General features: G+C 42.4%; 1 protein-coding gene across 1 annotated transcript in view; it reads right to left on the reverse strand.

The window, feature by feature from the left end:
• Positions 1 to 4600: 4600 nt before the first annotated feature.
• Positions 4601 to 22620, reverse strand: part of LOC121277823 (cytosolic 5'-nucleotidase 1A-like) — a 30548-nt gene continuing 12528 nt past the window's right edge. Inside the window, exons 5-6 of the mRNA XM_041187491.1 lie at positions 11019 to 11203; positions 4601 to 8583 (exon numbers count right to left, since the gene is read on the reverse strand). Of these exons, the coding sequence (XP_041043425.1) occupies positions 8218 to 8583; positions 11019 to 11203 (551 nt within the window). The 3' untranslated portion in view covers positions 4601 to 8217. The remainder of the gene's footprint in view (positions 8584 to 11018; positions 11204 to 22620) is intronic.

Consider the following 22620-nt stretch of genomic DNA (forward strand, 5'->3'; position numbering starts at 1 on the left):
GTCTTCCACACCCATGGGAGAGATGCAAAGGAAGATGAGAAAATTATAGGAGCTGAAAATCGGAATATGGGGAGAAACTTGCAAGGGATATCAATAATTATGTTAGAAGAAAAATGATTGTCTGGGGTAATAGAGACTCTTTTAAAATCAGGGATATAATTTCAAATTAAAATAAAGAAATGAATTGAGATTGTGATAGTGATAAACTATTTTCGGTCTTCACAATAGAGGAAAAGGATGGATTACATAGACTAGTCCTGCATTCCTTGGACTGTAGAAAGATGGAGGTGATTCTATTTTAGCGTTTCAGGATTTAGATAGAGTAAATAGGGAGTATTGTTTTTCACTTGGCAAAAGAGTCTAGGATGAAAGGGCATAACCTTAAACTCCGAGCTAAGGCATTCAGAGAAAAAATAGAAACACCACGCAAAAAGCGGTAGAAGTTTGGAATTCTCTCCCACAAAATATAGTAGATGTTAGTTCCATTAATAATGTTAAACCTTGAGATCAACAGATTTTTACTAGCCAATGAATATGAAACCGGACAGGAGGCATGTCTGCACGAATCCTTATCCTCCAAACAGCGAATACAGGATCAGGACAACATTCCGTGTAGGGATTACATGATTGAAATTATGGTCGGTTGAACCATGGACTGGGACAATAACGGAGGTTGATATCAATTAGACCAGTTTATTGGCAGTCATTCGTCAATATAAACAAATGAAAGTGATGCTTACAGCTGCAGACCATGGTCCAGAACACAGTGATCAAATAATTGTGCTCGGAACCTGAGTAACTATCTTGGTATGGTTTTCTCCAATTCTTCGTGTTGATGGTTGATATTTTTCAGTGCTTAGCTATTCCATTCTCTTCCCCGTTTTTCTTTTATATTTGCCATTGGATTGTTGTGTCTTGCCATACATGAATCATTCTTCTGGTGCTATACAGTTATCAGTTGTTGATTGATTCAAATTAACACAATCCCATTGTCTCTGAACTTCAGCTGTTCCTGAGCAAGTCCATCATGCTCTAGCCCAACTATTCCGTGCTGATCGCTGAGAGGTCTGCACTTCCTTAAGAACGCTATCAGAGGTGTGTTGCTTCCTGCAACAATCTCCAACATACTGCATTTCCTGTTACAGTCTGGAAGGAGCCAAAGGAATAGAAGCAGAGGGCTGCGGTGACTTTAACTGTAATGGGGCTATGAGTACTATCACACATCCTGCAGTTCATTCTTGCATTTAGCAGGAGACTAATGCTGTGTTTGCAACACTTTAATCACATTCCTCATGGACATGTGGAAACAGCATAATAGGGTTCTGGTTTCCAAGGCCAGAGAGTTATTAACTGTGTCAACTTCAGACAAGCCTGCAGCTTTCATGAATCATAAAGAAGTCCACTACATTAATATGCAGCTATGATGTGACCACCAAAAGCACATCTTGCAAGTTCATGTTTCCTTGCCATTTGCAATGACTCAGTTTATCTTATGGTAATCCTCTATCCCTCCCTCTCTTTGGCTTGGAGGAGGATCTGTGTTGCAACCAGATCCACTGGCCAGTTTCCAGTGCCAGAATATATTTGGTTGCTTCCTCCAATACAACCTACATAATTTTCTTCTGGTGCGCAAATGGCCACACTTAGTTTCTTTTAGCGGAAATCCAATTTTCCTATACATTTCTGATCCTGTATCATTTTTGTACATAAAAAGCAGGACAAATCCAACCCAGCCATTTACCGCCCCATCAGTCTAATCTCCATCATTAGTAATGGAAGGGGTCATCAACAGTGCTATCAAGCGGCACTTGCTTAGCAATAACCTGCTCACTGATGCCCAGTTTGGGTTCTGCCACAGCCACTCAGCTCCTGATCTCATTACAGCCTTGATTCAAAAATGGACCAAAGGGCTGAACCCCCAAGGTGAGGTGAGAGCAACTGCCCGTGACAGCAAGGCAGCATTTGACCGAGTGTGGCATCAAGGAGCACTAGCAAAACTGGAGTCAATGGGAATCAGGGGAAAACTCTCCGCTGGTTGGAGTCATACCTAGCACAAAGGAAGATGGTTGTGGTTGTTGGAGGTCAGTCATCTCAGCTCCAGGACATCACTTCAGGAGTTCCTCAGGGTAGTGTCCTCGGCCCAACCGATCTTCAGCTGCTTCATCAATGACCTTCCTTTCATCATAAGGACAGAAGTCGGGATGTTCACTGATGATTGCACAATGTTCAGCACCATTCGTGACTCCTTAGATACTGAAGCAGCCTATGTCCAAATGCAGCAAGACCTAGACAATATCCAGGCTTGGGCTAACAAGTCGCAAGTAACAGGTGCACTACACAAGTGTCAGGCAATGACTATCCCCAACAAGAGAGAGTCCAGCCATCATCCCTTGATGTTCAATGGCATTACCATCACTGAATCCCCCACTATCAACATCCTGGGGGTTACCATTGACCCGAAACTGAACTGGGCCAGCCATATAAAGACTGTGGCTACAAGAGCAGGCCAGAGGCTAGGAATTGTGCAACGAGTAGCTCACCCGACTCCCCAAAATTTGTCCACCATCTACAAGGCACAAGTCAGGAGCTTGATGGAATACTCCCCACTTACCTGGATGAATGCAGCTCCCACAACACTGAAGAAGCTTGACACCATCCGGGACAAAGCAGTCCGCTTGATTGGCACCACATCCACAAACATTCATTCCATCCACCACCGACGCACAGTAGCAGCAGCATGTACCACATACAAGATGTATTGCAGGGATTCACCAAGGCTCCTTAGATGGCACCTTCCAAACCCACAACCACTACCACCTAGAAGGACAAGGGCAGCAGATAGATGGGAACACCACCACCTGGAAGTTCCCCCCCAAGTCACTCACCATCCTGACTTGGAAATACATCGCCATTCCTTCACTGTCGCTGGGTCAAAATCCTGTAACTCCCTCCCTAACAGCACTGTGGGTGTACCTACACCACATGGACTGCAGCGGTTCAAGAAAGCAGCTCACCACCACCTTCTCAAGGGCAACTGGGAATGGGAAATAAATGCTGGCCTAGCCAGCGAAGCCCACATTCCGTGAATGAATAATAAAAAAAAAAATCCTCTGGCCTTTTTGTGGGTCATGAACGCCTACTTTGCAAAATGCACATCTACCCCCACTGAGGTCTGGAAATCAGGTTTCCTCTGGCACACCATTTTTGTCTGGTGGCATGGGGTTTTGGAAGCCCATCATGTCTGAGAGTCCTTGAAGAAAAGCCTGCTGAGGAGTCTGGAACATTCTGAAAGGTAAGTGTAAAGTGTTTTCACACCTTCAAATGTAGCTATTAGGCAGTGTATCGTGGTATAGATGTGTTTTTAATGCAGTGATTCATCACTAGGGATCTGTCCTTTAAAGGTGATTTGATCCTTCTGTTGACCACCAGTTTGCATTTCTTCATATTAGTTTCCAATGGAGAAAGCACCATAGTGCAGTGAAAAAAACATTTTAAAAAGTCCTGTCAGCCTGTTCTGTCATATTTTCTATTGAGATTTTAATTGCTCAATTTTAAAAAAAAATCTGGTTTTGATGCTTATAAAAATCTATACTGAAAAATATCTACACTCGAATAAAACCTACACTTGGTAAAAAGCCAACACTTTTGATGGGGAAAAGCCTACAACTGGAGAAAAAAAACACGAGAGGGAAATACCCTTCACTTGGGGAAAAAAAATAACCACCTGCTCCCTCGCAGCGATTAACAGGCATTGTGCTTTGAAATTGTAATGAGCACCTGCTGTTCCTTCATTTCCAGAAAGTAGCCTATTGTTTGCACAGCTGTGGTCATTATCAATGCTTACCTGAGTTTCAAGAGCTAATGCGTTTTGGCACAGTAGATGTTCCAATAATCTGAGAATGAATGATAATTTCAAGAACTTGTAATAGCAAATTGTCCCTTCAGTGTGGTTTCTGATTTGTTGATACAAGCTAATAGGATTAAGTATTATGTTTTTCATTTGGCAGAATGCATTTTTTTCATTGATTCAATGATAGAGGCTTTTACTAGTTGGCGAGAGGTCTCTTTTCCTCCAAGGAATGAAACATATTTTGCATTGATATTGCATGGAATCAGAGGACTCTACATAGTACCTACTGGTTATGGAGGGTACATAGGGGGGTGGACATTAGAGGATACATGGAGCATACAGGTAACATGCGGTGGAATGGCCAATCTGAGGGGCATGGATTTGAATGAGGGGCAGTGGTGGGGGGGGGGGTGGTAAGGGAGGTGATGTGTGTGGTTTAGGGGGCCTTTAAAACTGTTGGGAGCTGGGACATTGTGTTGGAAAACCAAACATTCACAAGCCTCACACACTCCACATGAGCTAGGTGCTCACTTCCTGGTACTCACTTCCTGGTACTCACTGGGATCGGAGACAGGGTCAACATTTGTCAGGTGAAGTTGCTTGCTCCCCAGTCTAGTGGCCTGGTCTGCCAGGGCTTTCAGGACTGCAGTAAATTTCAGGATTTTTCTGTTTCTCCATTCTAACATTCAATTTTTTCCTTTCAATCCCTTACATTGTTGATGCAAAATAAAAATACCACATTGATTGTGATTTTGTGTAAGCCAGATTTATTGAAATTGAACGAAGCACATTTTAAAAGAAACGCAAAACCAATTGCTGGTAACAAAAGATATAAAAACAGAATGCAAAAAGGTAAACCACAATAGTCCAAATGATTTCCATTCAGTCTTATATCATGATCTTATTACATTTGCATCCAAACAATCCGATAAGTGAGTTAAATAATTTTTGTGAAATGCAGCTAGCTTTTTTTTAAAAAAACAGAATATCCTGAAAATGGCAATTGTAAATGCTGAAATAATCCATGCACAAACTAAAAATGATAGTAATGTTTAACAGCTTTGTATACCTCTTTCTTACTTGATTTAAAATGCAATGTCATTCAGATACAATTTTCTAAATTTTGGTTGCTAGGAGCACCAAGAGTGGAAAATTCCTTCTTGAACACTAGCAAATAAAAGTCCTTTTCCTTTGTTCCGCCATAGTGAGTAAATAGGAGTTCATACTCCTCCTATTTGATATTTACACCACCCATAGCAACCATCTCATTGGTCATTTAAATGAGATTGGTAATTTAGAAAAAGTTCTGTGTTGGTAACAAAACAAATATAAACAGAATGCAAAAAGGTAAACCGCAATAGTCCAAATGATTTCCATTTAGTCTTATATCATGATCCTATTACATTTGCATCCAAACAATCCTATAAACGAGTTAAATAATTTTTGTGAAATGCAGCTAGCTTTTTTGTTTAAAAAACGGAATATCCTGTAAATGGCAGTTGTAAACGTTGAAATAATCCATGCACAAACTAAAAATGATAGTAATGTTTAACAGCTTTGTATACCTCTTTCTTACTTGATTTAAAATGCAATGTCATTCAGATACGATTTTCTAAATTTCGGTTGCTAGGAGCACCAAGAGTGGAAAATTCCTTCTTGAGCACTAGCAAATAAAAGTCCTTTTCCTTTTTTCAACAGAGTCCAGCCATAATTAGAGAAGAGGAGTCTATACTCCTTCTATTTGATATTTGCACTTCCCATAGCAACCATCTCATTGGTCCTTTAATTGAGTTTGCTAATTTAGGAAAAGTTCTGTGTTGTTAGTTTGCATCCAAGCGGGAACTGTGCTGAGGCTTTTCAGACTCATTTCATTCGAGGCTTCACAGAAAAAAAAGAGATTGAAGGCTTTCAGCCCATTAAATCTGATCTGGAACAGAATTCAGTCTGAGGCCAAAAGACAGTACACAAATCTACAGCTCCACCTCAATTATTCCCAGACTTCAATAGTCCTTTGGTAGCACCGAACTTGAAAAAAAGACACATGTCTAAGCTTTTCGTCTTGCACTCATCAGTCACCAATGGTGCATTCTCCATGGCAACGCCACTTGCCAACCAATCAGCACTCCCTTCACATTCCGTATAAATTGTTGTTTTCCCCCTGATATTTGTATTCTTGCAAGTGTCCTGATGAACGCAAGATGAAGCTTAGACATGTCTCTTTTTTCCAGGCTTTCTTTCAATAAGGAAATTTCTACTTGCTTTTTGTGGAGAAGTTAAATAAATGCATTAATCCGAAAACCTTTTACAAATAATTTGTATTGGTTTCTCACAATGTAGCAGCTCATGAATTGAAAGTGATGCTCATAGAACTAAAAACGGAGGAACTTCCAACACATTTTGATTCACTGAGCAATCTCAGGTACTGAGTCCAAGTTATTAAAAACTATACCTCAACAAAAGTTTAAATAGCATTCATTAAATACGTCCATTCTCAAATAAAATCAATTGCACTGTTTGATTTTACAATTCAAAACAAAAATAGGAAATCTTGGAATATCTTCCAAGATTTACTGTACAATTCAGGGATACTCTCTTCAGGTTTTACTCTCCCCGCCCAAGACTCTGTCCTCCAATTTAACATAACTCCAATGTAGTGTCAAATCTAGTTTAAGCACAATAGTGCTCAACAATGATATTGGGAAACAGAGTCATTAGTTAAAAGGTGGAATTGGAGAAACATTATTTAAACAGCAAAGATAATCTGATAAATATGAAGATTTTTTATTAGGTAGAGAGAAACAATTTTTGTTTGTGGATGAATAGAAGGAAAAGATCAAACATTTTTAAGCAGAGGGTTATTAGGACATGGAGAGATTAAACTGAGCCACATGGCGCCTGTTTCTCAGGTGCTATGTGGCCTCAAGACCGCAAAATGTGGTGTAGAAAGCGTGGGCATATTGCCAACCAAAAGTGCACCATTTATCATATTATAAAAAGGTCAAAGAAATACATTCTTTACCCATGTTGGAAACAGGCATTTGGCCCTTTGCTAATGCGAATAAAGAGGTCTAAACCCTGCTGCAGCATTGGTTTGTCCAAAGGCAGCCAGCACCTTAGGAAAAACCTGAATATCAACCAGATTCAAAAAACAACGTCAAGTGTTCACCACAAATAGCCAGTCCCGCAACCCAAAACCTCAGGCCCCGATTCCATTGGCCCGCAATTTTGACTCTTTATCCCACACACCCTGATGCCGAGGTCAAGCCTATAATCTGGACTTGCTGGCCTGCAATCCCCTTACACGTCTACCTGAGTTTAAACCCATTGCAGTGGCCCAAACGTGTAACACCTACCTCCTCCGGTAGCACCATCTTCGTTACAAAGTCCAAAGCCTGATACAAGAGGCTCCTCAAACCTCACCATCAGTGTTCCAGTGAATAACAATGTGCTTGGGGTCCCAGGTGTGGGCTTTCCCAAATTTAACCCCCAGAATGTCCTACCACAAACAGTGACTGGGAAATGGATGAAATGAGCAAAATCATACTAAATATGGGGAAAGGGCAGGGGAATAGAACTATGTGGATAGGTCTTTCAGAGAGCTGGCACAGGAATGGCTCAACGTGTTATAAAATTCTGTTTCTAAGGGGCTCCTTTGACTTTTAAAAAAATTAATCTGGAGTTCATTTAATTTCTAACCTAAGCAAGCAATTTCAATTACATAAAATGCCAAGTGGAACACACAGGCTAAAAGTACACTGTAAAAATGAAAACAACAATTACAATGGTAGAGGGTTAACACCACCCAAAATAGTCATGTTTGCCATTGATCTGAAGTCATCTGCCCACAATCTTCCAATTTATTTTTGTACCAATTTCGGTGGTACAAAAACTTTTGCAGCTGATCTGTTATTTTTTAAACCCAGAGAAAATTCACAAAACTAAGTTACCACTAAAAGATATGGTAAAATAATTTTAAACATTGCCAGTTTTGAAAAGGAAGTCATGTATAATGTGCATTCTTATATCAACAAAATTGTTTCAAGGCTACTGTGGTCAGAATTAAAAATGACATGAAAATGCAAATTAATTACTTCACGTAGCTTTCCTACGCCCTAAGCTTGACAGCATAAAAGATAAATAAGCTTTAATATTAGAAAATTCAAAAAAAGAGATACAAATACTTGGATAGTGCTATGCAGAACAGACCCCACTGACCCAAGTCCAGTTTTTTCATTGCCTTAACAGTACTTTTTTTGACATTGTACTTACAAGTAGCATAGAATTGAAGATGATACAGCACGGGAGTAAATAAGCTGAACTGTTTTTTTTTCACACATATATTTGGTGTTAGTTTATCCTGCTCAAGATTAACTTTTCTTTGGAAGTTCAGTTATGGGAGTGCTCTTATTGTACTTTTGCCCAATGCCATAAGGAACATGTGCTGCAACAGTCCCCAAAGCTTGCGCTCCTTTAATATGGAACATCTGGTCATCAAAGAAAATGTGAGGGCGTATTTTTTCTAAGAGTGGCCCTTTCGGTGCCCCTGCAAGGAAGAGCGCTTCATCAACCTCCAGCCCCCAGCTGCGTAGTGTCTTCAAAGCCCTTGCTCCAGAACTTGCGGCGCTTCTTGCTGTGACAAGGTAGGTCCTGATGGAGCAGTTCAAACGTAAGTCCTTGGCATGGAACTTCTTCTGGAGTTTTCCTAATACTTCCAAAAATCCTTTGAGAGGTCCCTAAATGCAAAATAAATGAGTAAATTACACCTTTCAGAGACAGTTGCTGTGTAATGGCTGCTAGATCAGATATCTTTAACCTCTACTTAAAGATAATTTCTCATTTTACACTTGTCATTTGAGATAATTGCTGGCACTATTATAAGTTATTACCTCAAAAGTACTTTGCTTTACCACACTCCCCTCTGCCGACCTCATGTACTTTCAAGCCAAGGCCAACTTGGATCAATTGAAATTGGCAGCTCTCCCTACACTTTCCTGAAATACTCCCAAAGTATAATGCAAGAAAGATGTTCCTTTTCACCTTACACAGGATAGCAGTCCAATATTACCATGTACATTGCTGCTTCATTTTGTCTTGAATGACAAACTTGATTAAAAATCTGATGGAGTAGGGCAAAGGTAATTTTATCTTATGCAAAATAATCAAAACATCCCTTAATGTTTCTTTTTCCAAATGTTCCTCTCATTTCACTGTGGTAACTCCTGTGTCTGTTTTTGCCAACTAACCAACATAACATATAATCTTGAATAGAATTTTCCTTCCTTGATCTTGATTGATCTGAGTCTTCCCTTCCCTTACTCAGGAAAATTGTTTTCAAAAATGTGAATTTTGTGTTCCACAAAATGAGAGAGATGCTGCTGTAGATGGTAGTTATTGATGGTGTTGGGGCGGGGAGAAGAGAGGGACAGGGAGGTGATACACTGGGTCAAATGATGGTCCAAAGACCTCAAATTTCTTTGCCTGTCACTCTCTTTCTGATCAGCCCCCCCTATTCAAATGGAAATCAATCTCTCTAGAATCATTTGCCATTTTAATAGAGCATTATGGAGTTTACATGCTACCCTGTATGGCAAGTGCTCCTGGAAGATGAATCAGTCAGAAGTTTTTGTAGGAGCCGGTAAGGGGCAGAAACCTATTGGAAATGGGTTCTGCTCCTGTTATCTTCCACTCCCAGTGCATGAGATTTCTGCCCCATATGAGAGAGCAAGTTCTATAGCTGCTTCTGATTGCAGCAGGGTACTACTCCCTGCCTAAATCATTGTTCATACCACAGGTTTGTCTTTTTTTTAAAAAAAAGTAATTCCTGGTTCCATTGGTCTAGCATTTCTCATGATGAGAATTCAGCTGAAGTCTGACATTTGTGAAAGCCATTGGTTAGAAGCAAGATGCTGTCCAAGGAGGATAGGGAAAATTGTGGATGATTTATTCCAACCCACCCTTGCATTCCTCTCACTACATGAATTGCATGCAAACAATCTAAAATATTGATCTGGTAACATCTTTAGAAATGACACTACGTTCAAGAGAAAAAAATTAGGTAAACTTTCCACTTATTCCTGAAAGCAGAATGCAATGGCAAATTGCAATGAAACAGAACAGGAATTCACCAAGGCTCCTTAGACAGCACCTTCCAAACCCACAACCACTACCACCTAGAAGGACAAGGGCAGCAGATGGATGGGAATACCACCACCTGGAAGTTACCCTCCAAGTCACTCGCCAGCCTGACTTGGAAATATATCGGCATTGCATCACTGTCGCTGGGTCAAAATCCTGGAACTCCCTGGGTGTACCTACACCACATAGATTGCAGCAGTTCAAGAAGGCAGCTCACCACCACTTTCTCAAGGGCAATTAGGGATGGGTAATAAATGCTGGCCCAGCCAGCGAAGCTCACATTCCGTGAATGGATAAAAAAAAAATCACTTACTCCTGATACTGTAACAAAAAACACTGCCACTTTGCTCCCCCCAACTAAATAAAGGTTAGCTAAACACTTGATGGGCCACAAATGACCACCAAAAGCGGTGGCAAGAAATTCTGGCAGGCTAACACAACTATAATCTATCTTTTTAAATTGCGACTGGAGGGGCCTTGAGAAGCTCTCATTTGAAGCAGGCTGGAGATTTGGTTGTAAGTGTATACATTGTACATCCACTTTGTGCCATCATGTGCACTGGACACATAAGTCTTCAGCATGTCTAGGAAACCTAGGTGGGAAGGGGCTTCAGGGTGAACTTTCAGGCTGACCTCGGTTACATATAGACAACTCTAGTTAGAAGCATGAATCTATTTACTTACTTATGCTCAGCTCGTTTTGGGATTCCTGCTCCCAGGGGCTTGGCAATAGTTGCTCAGATCCCTTTCAAGGCTGTCCAAAAGCTTTGTTTTTGTGTTTCTCTCCCCAAGTCCCAACTTCCCTTTAGGTTTAGTAACCTCAGCCCTTTAAAATGGTCTTGAACGAATGTCTTCCCTATAACTCTTTTGATCTTGCCCCCATTGTGACTGCTTTATGCAAATAAGTTTAGGCCAAATATTTAAAAGCTATTTGCACTTCCCGCAAGGACTATGCAGAATTAGCATAGAATTGCAGTTGAAAATCCTCTTTGAAACTAAACAGAACAAAGTATTATATAAGTGTCAATTTGACCTGTGCAAGTGGCTTGTCTTTAAACTTCTGCTCATGTTCAAAAAATGTATCTAATCCATGTGCCTTTACAATCTTCTCGGACTCATCGGAGAAAAGAACAGCATCTCCATCAAACGCCACCCTCAGCTGTTGATCTGAAAGGTTCAGGTTCTTCTCAATCTGAAACATAGTGGCTGCTGCAATTCCTGAAATTGGGTAAACAAAGAAAGATAAAATATAATTACAGAGCATAATTGCTAAGTCACATTGCAAGTAAATCATCTAAATACGACAAGAACTGTTTGAGCAATGCTAACGCTGGAATTTACAACTTGCTAAAATAAAATTGGAAAATGACCCGCTGACTCTAAAGGGACAGTGTAATTTTAACTGTATGGGTTAGCGGAGACCTTTCCTAATGCAAGGATAAGCTCACAGTGCAACACAGTTATCTATGGTCATCTTCAACACCGCACTCCACCAACCCCCCCACCCCTATTTCCAGCTGTAACATACTTCTGGGTTTTAGTAAATTCCTTTGAGAAGTAGCTTTTACATGGGGTTACTGCTGCCAACACCCAATATCCAAGTGTCTGGCTAACACAATAAGATCATGAGACGTAGGAGAAATGGCCATTTGGCCCATCGAGTTTGCTCCGCCATTCAATGAGATCATGGCTGATCTGATAATCCTCAGCTCCACTTTCCTGCCTTTTCCCCATAGCCCTTGATTCCCTTACTGATTAAAAACCTGTCTATCTCCGCCTTGAATATACTTAACAACCCAGCCTCTACAGACCTCTGTGGTAAAGAATTCCACAGTCTAACTACCCTCTGAGAAGAAATTCCTCCTCGCCTCTGCCTTAAATGGGCAACCCCTTACTCTGAGATTATGCCCTCTGGTCGTAGACTCTCCCGCTAAGGGGAAACAACCACTCAGCATCTACCCTGTCAAGCCCACTAAGAATCTTATATGTTTCAATGAGGTAGCCTCTCATTCTTCTAAACTCCAATGAGTACAGGCTCAACCTACTCAACCTCTCCTCATAAGAAAATCCCTTCATACCTGAGATCAACCTAGTGAACCTTCTCTAGACTCCCTCCAATGCCAGTATATCTTTCCTTAGATAAGGGGACCAAAACTATTCACAGTATCCTAGGTGTGGTCTAACTAGTGCCATGTATAGCTTTAGCAAGACTTCCCTATTCTTATACTCCATTCCCTTTGAAATACAACCAACATCCCATTTGCCTTCCCTATTGCCTGTTGAACTTGTATATTAGCTTTTTGGGATTCATGCACAAGGACTCCCAAATCCCTCTGCGCAGCAACCTTCTGCAGTCTATTCTTCCTGCCAAAGTGCATAACCTCACATTTTCCCACATTATATTCCTAACCCAAAATAGCTAATAGCTAGCCCAAAGTAAACTTGCTGGCTTTTACAAAGTCAGCCAACGGGATGACTATCATCTTGTTGTTAATCCATTCTTTCTAGTGACTGGTCTTAAAAGACGTGGTAATTTTTTTGGCATTCTGTTGACTGGCCAAGATTTACTCATTGGGAGCCTGCAACACAGCCAAAGGGTTAAACCAATATAAGTGCATTTTTTTTGTTATTTATTCATGGATGTGGCATCACTGGCAAGGCTTGCCTTTGTTGCCCATCCCCAATTGCCCTCAAATGTGGTAAACTGCCAAATTGAATTGCTGCAGTACTTCCCCTTCCCCCCCCATCTCACCATGAAGGAGGTCCATGAAGAAGATTGTCAATGAGGCACCTCCTTTCCTCATCCATTACCACACATGGAAATCTGCATAGCAAATGACAGCAGGAGTCTGGATAGATATTCCTCCCATCCACATCATAGCCACTGGCACAGAGATCATTGCATTACCCCCTACCATTGCTCCAACTGACAAGATGATTCAGCAGTGACCACAATTGAAACTAGCATCTTTCTGCCATATACAATTCTGTACCACATCAGACAGTATATTGCACTTGAAACTGCTGGGATTTTTCAGGGGTGGTAGGAGAAGATTGGGGGCACATGATGCTGCATAAATGCTCCCAGTATTCACCAACTTTGTCCAGGAAACTATACCACGGTTTACAGCTAATATTGTAACTTTCAAAACTTTACATGGTAATCTCAAACTTGTTGCATTTCAAATACTTAACAACCATTAACCAGCCTGAAATTTGTGGTAACTTGTAGGTTTTTTTATTAGGAGAGTGCAATCCTGTGGACACTTATCCCAACCGTGCACTGTCTATTCTTTATTTTCATATTTCTTGTATTTTGTTTCCTGTCTATACAGTAAATCCCCATTTTAAGTTGCTCCGGATATAATGGGGCTGGTACGCACACTTAGCATCAGGATTTCCATTTTAGCATTGTTTTGGATACGGGCTGACACACTGTCACATGACCCGATCGGTGCCATTTGGCAGTGGCCCCTCCCACTCGCCACTTCCTTCCCCCACCCTCCCACTCACAGCTCCTCTCGCTCCCTCCCTCTTGTCGCCCATCTCCCAACGATGGGGTGGGAGGTAAGCAGAAGGAGCTGGCTTATTTCTCTTATATTTTAAAATTTATTTTTTTAAGAGGATTTTTCATTTGCGGATGTAGGAATTTAGGAATGTATACCATTTGAACTTACAGGGTATAATGCTTTATTTTTTTTTGTCTCGGATGAGCAAGGCCCTGCAGAACCTTACCACAGGTGGGATTTTCCATTCTGGTGACTAAGTCCAGTGGCAGGTGGGAAAGTCAGCTTGATTCTCACTGGGCTTCAGCACGTGATCTTCCGCTTTTCAGCTCATTACTTATGGATCAGCGAAGAGCTTAGCAAATCTTGTGGTGGGGCAAGCAGGAAATCGCCCGCCCTGCACTTGCCTCATGGAGGTCGAAGATCCTGGCGTCATTTTTAAAAGGGTACCCAGGCAGCCATTCACTCACTGCAGGCCAGGAGCTCCGCTCTACTCCTCCAGAGTCCCTGCGATCACAGCTCGTACCGGAGAAGCTGGCAGACGTGAGCAATCACATCCCGGAATATACGAGGGTGCCTCCGGCATTGCCTTTCATTCATCTCTAGATAAAAGCGCCACTGGCGTACACCCATGGTTGGGCTAATGCTCACCATTGCAGTGGACCATACCCACAAGCATCTTGACCTGATAGAGGGTTTGCTGCCTCTTGCTGCTCAGGCCCTTGCTCTTCCTGACCCTGTGCCAAATGGCGACAGGCCCTCCTTATCATCTGGATGAGAGCTGCAGGGTAGCCTGCAGTCTGCATCAAAAACACCTCAATGGAGGTGTAATTGAACCGAGTAACTCACCTCCTGACTCCCCAAAGCCTGTCCACCATCTACAAGGCACAAGTCAGGAGTGTGATGGAATGCTCTCCACTTGCCTGGATGAGTGCAGCCCCAACATCATCCAGGACAAAACAGCCTGCTTGATTAGCACCATTTCTACATTCACTCCCTCCACCACTGACGCACAGTGGTAACAGTGTGTACCATCTACAAGATGCACTGCAGAAACTCACCAAAGCTCCTTAGACAGCACCTCCCAAGCACATGACCACTACCATCTAAAAGGACAATGGCAGCAGATAGATGGGAACACCACCACCTGGAAGTTCCCCTCCAAGTCACTCACCAGCCTGACTTGGAAATATATCGATGTTTCTTCACTATCACTGCGTAAAAATCCTGGAACTCCCTCCCTAACAGCACTGTGGGTGTAACTACACCACAGGGACTGCAGCGGTTCAAGAAGGCAGCTCACCACCACCTTCTCAAGGGCAATGAGGAATGGGCAATAAATGCTGGCCCAGCCAATGACACCCACATCCCGTAAATGAATAATAAAAAATGATACATTAAGCATGTCCTTTACAGGTTTCCCTCCATCTTAAAGCCAGCAGGCAAGTGCTAAGCCCTTTATCTGCTCTCCATATAGACATGGCGTCCCCACCCCACCCCTCCACCCCTTACAGGTATTGGGCATCCTGGAGGACCAGAGCTAGGTGTTCCTGCTGTTCATATATGAATGCGCATGGAGACATTGCTCTTTGACCCGGGTGATGAGAGGCTCATGCGGACACTTTTCCGCTTGTCTCCACTACCCTCGGAACTCTATTGAGAGACCATTATCTTGGCAGCATAGACAGACTAACTGTACGATCCCTTGTCAGTCATAAGCATTCAGCCGGGAGGATGGAGGTTTGGAGTCGCGAGTTGGCTGCCCTCCACCAGCTGTGCCCCTTGGACACATTCCACCTCCCTCACTCCCTTCATCCTTGCCTCTGACTGTAGCCGATGGCAAATGGCACAGAATGAATGGCAGCTCCACACCTTGCTGGGGTCTTGATGTCATGAGACCCATGAGGCAGGAACAAACTTGCTGCGATACAGATTTCACCATAGTGAGAACACTAGTGAGCAAATTTGATATCCAGTTGCTTCCTAATTATTAGGATGTCTCTTTACCTGGCCACTTTTGCTGATCTTGAACTTCACTTACCCTCAAGGGACCTCACTGACTGACTAACCACGTGGTCAAGTTCAATCAGTGCGCATCATCTTTCACACCTATTCCAGTACCTTGTTCTTCACCCATCACCCACCAACGTCCCCCACCATCACCCTTGACCCATCCAATATCTCTATTCCTCTCCCCTCTGTTATCCTTGAACCCCACCCACACCCCTCATTACCCTGGACTCTATCACAATCCACCTCGGCATACTATCCCTCGCCTCAGAGCCAACACCCATTACCATCCCCTTGCCCACCCAGATCCTGTCCCCTCCCATTATCTAAGACACATCATCCCCCTCCATGTCCCACCAGATGAGACCTTCACCTACCAGACTCTCACCCTGGACCAGTCACCCTACTGCATCCCATGCCCCCCTCTGACTGTGACTGTTCCCTCCTATCACCAGTACCCTGAGTTGTCCCCCCAGGATCCCACCGATGACACAAGTGACTCACCCTCCAGGTCACACGCCTTACTTTCCTCTGACACACTCGCCCCTCCTGTTCCCTGGACACTTTCCCCACTTCCCCCAACATTCCCCAGCCCCTTTGCCCGGACACAGCCCCCCACCTTTCCTGGACACTCTAACGCTACCGTCCCCAGGCACATTTCCCCCCACCACTCACCCAACCCTTACCCTGGACATTCCCCACCCCCTTTGCGTGAAAATCCACCCCCTTTCCCTGGTCACTCTACCCCCCCCCTCCTACCCCAGGGATATTTACCCTCTTCCCTGGACACACTCCCTGCCGCTTCCCCCATAAGTTTGCCTCTTCTGCCCGGATTTCACTCCACCGTTCCACCCTTCTGTCACTTCACCCTCCCCAACCCCCCAGCCTTTTCCTGTCTCCCTTGTCCAACCCCGGCACAGCATTTGCTAACAGCACTCGAGTGAAGTTATATGAGGTCCCCAATAAGGAGAAAGCAACATCTATGGACCTGAAAAGTCGTGGATGAGATGAAGCTCACCAGGTGCACACCAGTTATGTACAGTCATAAAACTGAACGATCTAAATTCTTGCCGGCAGGAAATTAATTTGGAGGGCAAACTTAATACCAACGAGGAGGTCTTTTAATGAGCATGCATGAGATTTTAATGCATGCAAATGGGATTCCCAACATAGTTCGTCGGGAAGCTTGACCTGCCTTGAAAGTCGGGAGAAAAAAATTCCAACAGTTTTGAGTGAGAGATGAGTGAGTCTAAGACTAGTATTTTAAACTTAAATAAGGGCAATTATGAGGGCATGAAAGTGGAGCTAGTTAAAGTGCGCTGGCAAATGAGGTTAAGGGATAGGTCAATAGAGGCAGTGGCAGGCATTCAAAGGGATATTTCAGAATACACAGAATAGGTGCATTCCAATGAGAAAGAAAAATCCCAAGGGGAGGGCCCACCATCGCAGTTAACTAAAAAATTAAAGACAATGTCAAACTTAAAGAAAAGACATAATTGTGCAAAGGCGAGTGGCAGGTCAGAAGATTGGAAAGAATATAAAGACCAAAGAATGACAAAAAAGATAAGAAGGGAAAAATTAGAGTGTGAGCGAAAGCTATCTAGTAATATAAAGGCGGATAGTAAGAATTTCTATCGATATTTAAATAAAAGAGTTAACAAAGTGAGCGTTGGTCCGATAGGAAGTGCATCTGGGAAATCAATGATGGAAAGTAAGGAGATGGTAGATGATTTAAATAAGTATTTTGCATCGGTCCTCACTATAGAGGACAGAAGTAATATCCTGGAAATAGCTGTAAATCAGGAAATGGATGGGAAGGAGAAACTTGGGAAAATTACACACATCAGGGAACTGGTATTAAGCAAATTATTAGGGCTGTGGGCTGACCAATTCCTGGGTCTGGATGTACTTCAACTTAAGGTCTTGAAAGAAGTGGCTAGTGAGATAGTTGATGCAATTTTCCAAAATTCCCTAGATTCAAGGAAGGTTCCATTTGGTTGGAAAAATAGAAAATGTAACTCCTTTATTCAAAAAGGGAGACAGAAACCAGGAAACTACAGGCCAGTTAGCCTAACATCTGTCATCAGAAAAATGTTAGAAGCCATTATTAAAGATGTTATAGCAGGGCACTTGGAAAAATTCAAGGCAATCAGGCTGAGTCAACATGGTTTTGTGAAAGTGAAGTAAAAACAGAAAATGCTGGAAAAACTCAGGTCTGGCAGCATCTGTGGAGAGAGAAATAGACTTAACGTTTTGAGTCCGTACGACGCATCTTCAGAGCTCCTTTAGCTCAAGTCCGTGTGACTCGTCTTCAGAGTTTCCTTAGCTCTTAAGAAGAGTCATACAAACTTGAAACATTAACTCTGTTTCTCTCTCCACAGATAGTGCCAGACCTGCTGAGTTTTTACAGCCTTTTCTGTTTTTATTTCAGATTTCCAGCATCCCCAGTATTTTGCTTTTATCTTTGTGAACGTGAAATCCATGTTTAACCAATTTATTGGAGATCTTTGAAGGAGTCACATGCGGATAAAGGGGAACTGGTGGATGTACTATGCTTAGATTTCCAGAAGGCATTTGGTAAGGTGCCACATCAAAGGTTATTGCAGAAAATAAAAGCTCGTGGTGCGAAGGTAACATGTTGGCATGGATAGAAGATTGGCTAGCTAACAGGGAGCAGAAAGTTGGCATAAATTGATCTTTTTCTGGTTGGCAGAATGTGACAAGTGGTGTGGCACAGGGATCAGTGCTGGGGCCTCAACGTTTTACAACTTATATAAATGACTTGGATAAAGGGACTGAAGGTGTGGTTGCTAAATTTGTTGATGACACAAAGATAGGTAGGAAAGTAAATTGTGAAGAGGACATAAGGAGGCTAGAAAGTGACATAGATAGGTGATGTGAGTGGGCAAAGATCTGGCAAATGGAAGATAATGTGGGAAAATGTGAAATTGTCCATTGCGACGGGAAGGATAAAAATTAAGCTCATTATCTAAATAGTGAGACATTGCAGAGCGTGGAGATTCAGAGGGATCTGGGTGTCCTAGTACATGAATCACAAAATGATAGTATGCAGGTACAGCAAGCAATTAAAGCTAATAGAATATTATTGTTTATTGTGAGAAGAATTGATTACAAAAGTGGGGAGGTTATGCTTCAGTTGTACAAGGCACTGGTGAGACCACATCTGGGGTGCTGTGTACAGTATTGGTCTACTTATTTAAGGAAAGATGTAAATGCATTAGAAGCACTGCAGAGAAGGTTTACTTGACTAATACCAGGAATGGGCAGGCTGCCTTATGAGGGAAGGTTGGACAGGTTAGGCTTGTATCCACTGGAGTTTAGAAGAGTTAAGAGGTGACTTGATCAAAACCTTTAAGATCCTGAGAGGTTTTGACAAGGTGGATGTGGAGAAGATGTTTCCTCTTGCAGGCTCGAGGGACTGAGTGGCCTACTCCTATTTCATACATTCGCATGTTAGTTTATCCCACCGCGGGGAAACAGATATTTTGCCTCCCACCAAATTAAGTGCCCCTGCCCATCACCACTGGAGGGGGGGGGGGGGGGGGGGGGGGGTGGGGGATGGGAAAATTCTGCCCCATAGCCTATTACATTGATTGTAATGGGAGAATCTGATTCGCTTAATGTTGTTTCATTTGAAGTTTCACCTTAGGGAAACGTAACTACAAGGTTAAGCCAGGAATTATTATACTTGCTTTCACCGTGTTTATTACGTGTATTTGCTCCTTTGGTCATTCAATCTTTGAATGGTTTGAAGAGTTTGGGGCCTTAATTTGTTGTTCAGGTGGAATGGAGGCATCTTATAGTATTTGATTATTCAGTATATACTATGCAGAATTGAATGGGAAATTGAATATTTGATATTTCAAATTTGCAGTGACCACTTTTCCTACAAAAGAGAACATTATTTATTTAGGTCTTGCATGCAGGAATTATATGGTAAGATTCCATCATTTCTCCCCTATGAACCGCCTATCAATATCTAAATATATATTTTCAAATATAAAACTAAATGTTTGGCTGTCTACACATCATTTTTTTCTGTTTCTCCACCTTCTTCCTCGTACCGCCTGTTTGTTAGGTGCTTTTTTCCTACTGCACATGCTGTTTTATGGATGAATACTTGTAGATAAGCTGAATTGCATTTATATAGTGCCTTTCATGACCACAGGACATCTCAAATTGCTTCACAGCCAATGAAGTACTTTTGAAGTATAGCCATTGATTGTAGGAAATGCAACAGCCAGTTTATAAATGGCAACGTCCCATGAATAGCAATATGATAAGGACCAGATAATCTGTTATTGATGCTAGTTCAGGGATACATTTTGGCCAGGACACTGGGAAGAGCAACTCTGCTCTTCTTTGAAACCATGTCATGCTAACTTTGAGATCCACATGAAAGGTCTGATACTTAAGTGTTTCACCTAAGAGACAGCGGCTCTGATTGTGCAGTGCTCCTTCAGTTCTGCACTGGAGTGTCAATCTAACCTCTCTGCCCAAGTCTCTGCAGTGGGACCTGAACTCTCAGTCTTTTGACTCAGGATGCAAGAGTGCTATCACTAAGCCATAGCTGACACTAATTGTATCCACTATGGACTTATTTCACTCAGGCACTGGGTGATCAAATGCTACACGGGATTTTTTCAGTTCCAATTCTTCATCTTCGTACTGACAATCTGCAAAAATTACAGATAGTCATGGCAAAGTTGGTCTTTGCAGGAATTATGAGGTGTTAGAAGGATAAATTTTGGCCGGGTCCTCTGCTCTTCTTGGAAACAGTGTCATGGGATTTTTTTGTGTCCGCCTGAGGGGGCTGACAGGGCCTTGATTTAACATCTCATTTGAAAGATGGTACCTCTGGCAGGGCAGCACACCTTAGATACTGCATTGGGTTGTCAATTTCTGATATTTTTGTGCTCAAGTCCTGAAGTGGGACTTGAACCCACAACCTTCTGGTGCAGAGGCGAGAATGCAACCAACTGAGCCAGGGTTGTCACATCAGAAAGAGTCAAAGTGGGAGAAGAAGCAAATTTAAGCTGCTCATCGCTTCAATCCGCACTAAGATTTTGCTATTTTGTTAATTTGACATGAGCTTTTCTCACCGCCTGCCTGCCACTGGTCATGTAACTTGCTGGCTTCCTTTGTCTCAAGGGCAGTACTTTATCGTGACTTGAAAGAGACGCTGTCAGGATTTACCAGTTGTTAATCTAGTCTAATGTTGGTAGAAAGCAGCGATACTGCACCAATCTCCTGAAGCTAGCCCCTAGAACATAAAAGCAACCTAGTACTTAGCTATTTACCTTCCCAGCACTGCACCTATTTAAAGCAACTTCATCTCCCCTAACATATTTCAGGACTTATTAAAATAGACTTTCTTCCTAAGAATATTCTTTTATTGCGGCTGATTTCACTTTTCTCCTCACATTTTTGTGGTTGCCTTTAATACTGCCCGCTTTAAACTGTTCCACACTCTAACTGCCTTGAGCTATTGAAACAAAAGGCACTGACCTGTATGATTATCAATGGGAAAATTCCTGTGTGACTAATATCTGCCTAAAGGTGTACCGCCCACATTACATGCTCCATTTGTCTGACACAATTCAGCCGCTTATACTGAGGTTAGTCAAAATATGAAAGCTTAGTGTGTTGAACACCGATGTGGATACTACATAAAAACCAAGAATCAACAGACTGTAAAAATGTTAGGGGTGGGGCATATTTAACATGCTTAAAAATACTTCACATGGATCAGTGTTCTAAAATTCAAAGTATGCTGTGGAATAGAAAAGCAACATGAAAACATATACTGAAACCACTGAAATATCCACAATATACAAACAAAAACCTCACTCAAGGCAAATGTATTTAATTTCTAAAAACTGTTCTATATCAAGAGCCATAGGTCCAAATACAAAAGAATGAGCACTCTTCCCTGTTGTATTTGTATGGCTAGCTCTCAATGCATAGCCAGCAGTTTAAGAACAAAACTGGAGATGTTGCTATGTTTTTTTTAATATCTCTATTCCATACTCAATCCATTCCACATCAAGTAGAATGACAGATGTGAGAAGCAACGGACTGCATCAATCATCAGCATCCTGTGGGCTACCAGCTAAATGGAATTAAAATTGCAGATGAGTGTAAATGACTGTTAGGTACATAGGAACAGGAAGGGGGAGTGGTCATTCATCCCATCAAGCCTCTTCAGCCATTCATCGAGATCATGGCTGATCCACATCTCAACTCCATCCACCTGCTGTGACTTAGTGCCCCTTAAAACCCTTGGCTACCCAAAGGTCTATATCTCTAATGTATTATTAGTTGAGGTAGCATCTGCTGCTTTTTTGTAGTAAAGTGTTATAGCCTGATATGCCCATTCAAACAGAAAATTGTAGCTCGAGCAGGGAGGTACTGGCCTGGAATTTCATCCGCGAGGCAGGTTGGGGGAGTCGGGAAAATTCCTGGCTCGGCCCAGCTGCCTCAGGAGAAAATGCCCACCAACGCGGTATCTTCATTGCTGGGGCCGGGTATGGGCCAGCCAACCTGGGAAGAGTGCAGAGGCAGCCACAGGGGCTGCTGGGTGTGGAGGTGATCTGTTTAAAAGGTCCACCGCAGTGAGGTGGTACTTTGTCCAGTGAAAGAAAAAAGCCTCATTATGTACACTTCGCTGAGAGTCCAGGCAACTATTAGAATACTAGAAAAGCTGCCCCCTAGAAGAACCATTGGTTGATTGATAGATCAGGCTCCATTTCACCAAGTTTGTTGATACAAGTTAAGTCTTTTCAAGGGTTTGTGATTTTTGAACCTTCAAGGAGGGCCTGGATGATTGACATTCTTATTTTTTGCCATAGGAGAAAATTACAAATGGATTACATTTCTTCAAAGCTTTTTTTTTGACACATACCACTACACACAATGGTGTTCATCGGTTCTTAAAAGTCTATGGTGGGACAATGGGCATGGAAATGCCAGAGCTTGGCATAGTGGGCATGAGGGGACATGGGAGGTGGCTGGGGGGTTGTAACTTGGCAAAGGGGGCATGAGGGGGATCTTTTGAACTTACTTTTTAAAAGGTCCTCTCATGCACATTAAGGTTCA

This window comes from Carcharodon carcharias, chromosome 5 (genome assembly GCF_017639515.1).
Source record: "Carcharodon carcharias isolate sCarCar2 chromosome 5, sCarCar2.pri, whole genome shotgun sequence".
In the NCBI taxonomy this organism is placed as follows: domain Eukaryota; kingdom Metazoa; phylum Chordata; class Chondrichthyes; order Lamniformes; family Lamnidae; genus Carcharodon; species Carcharodon carcharias.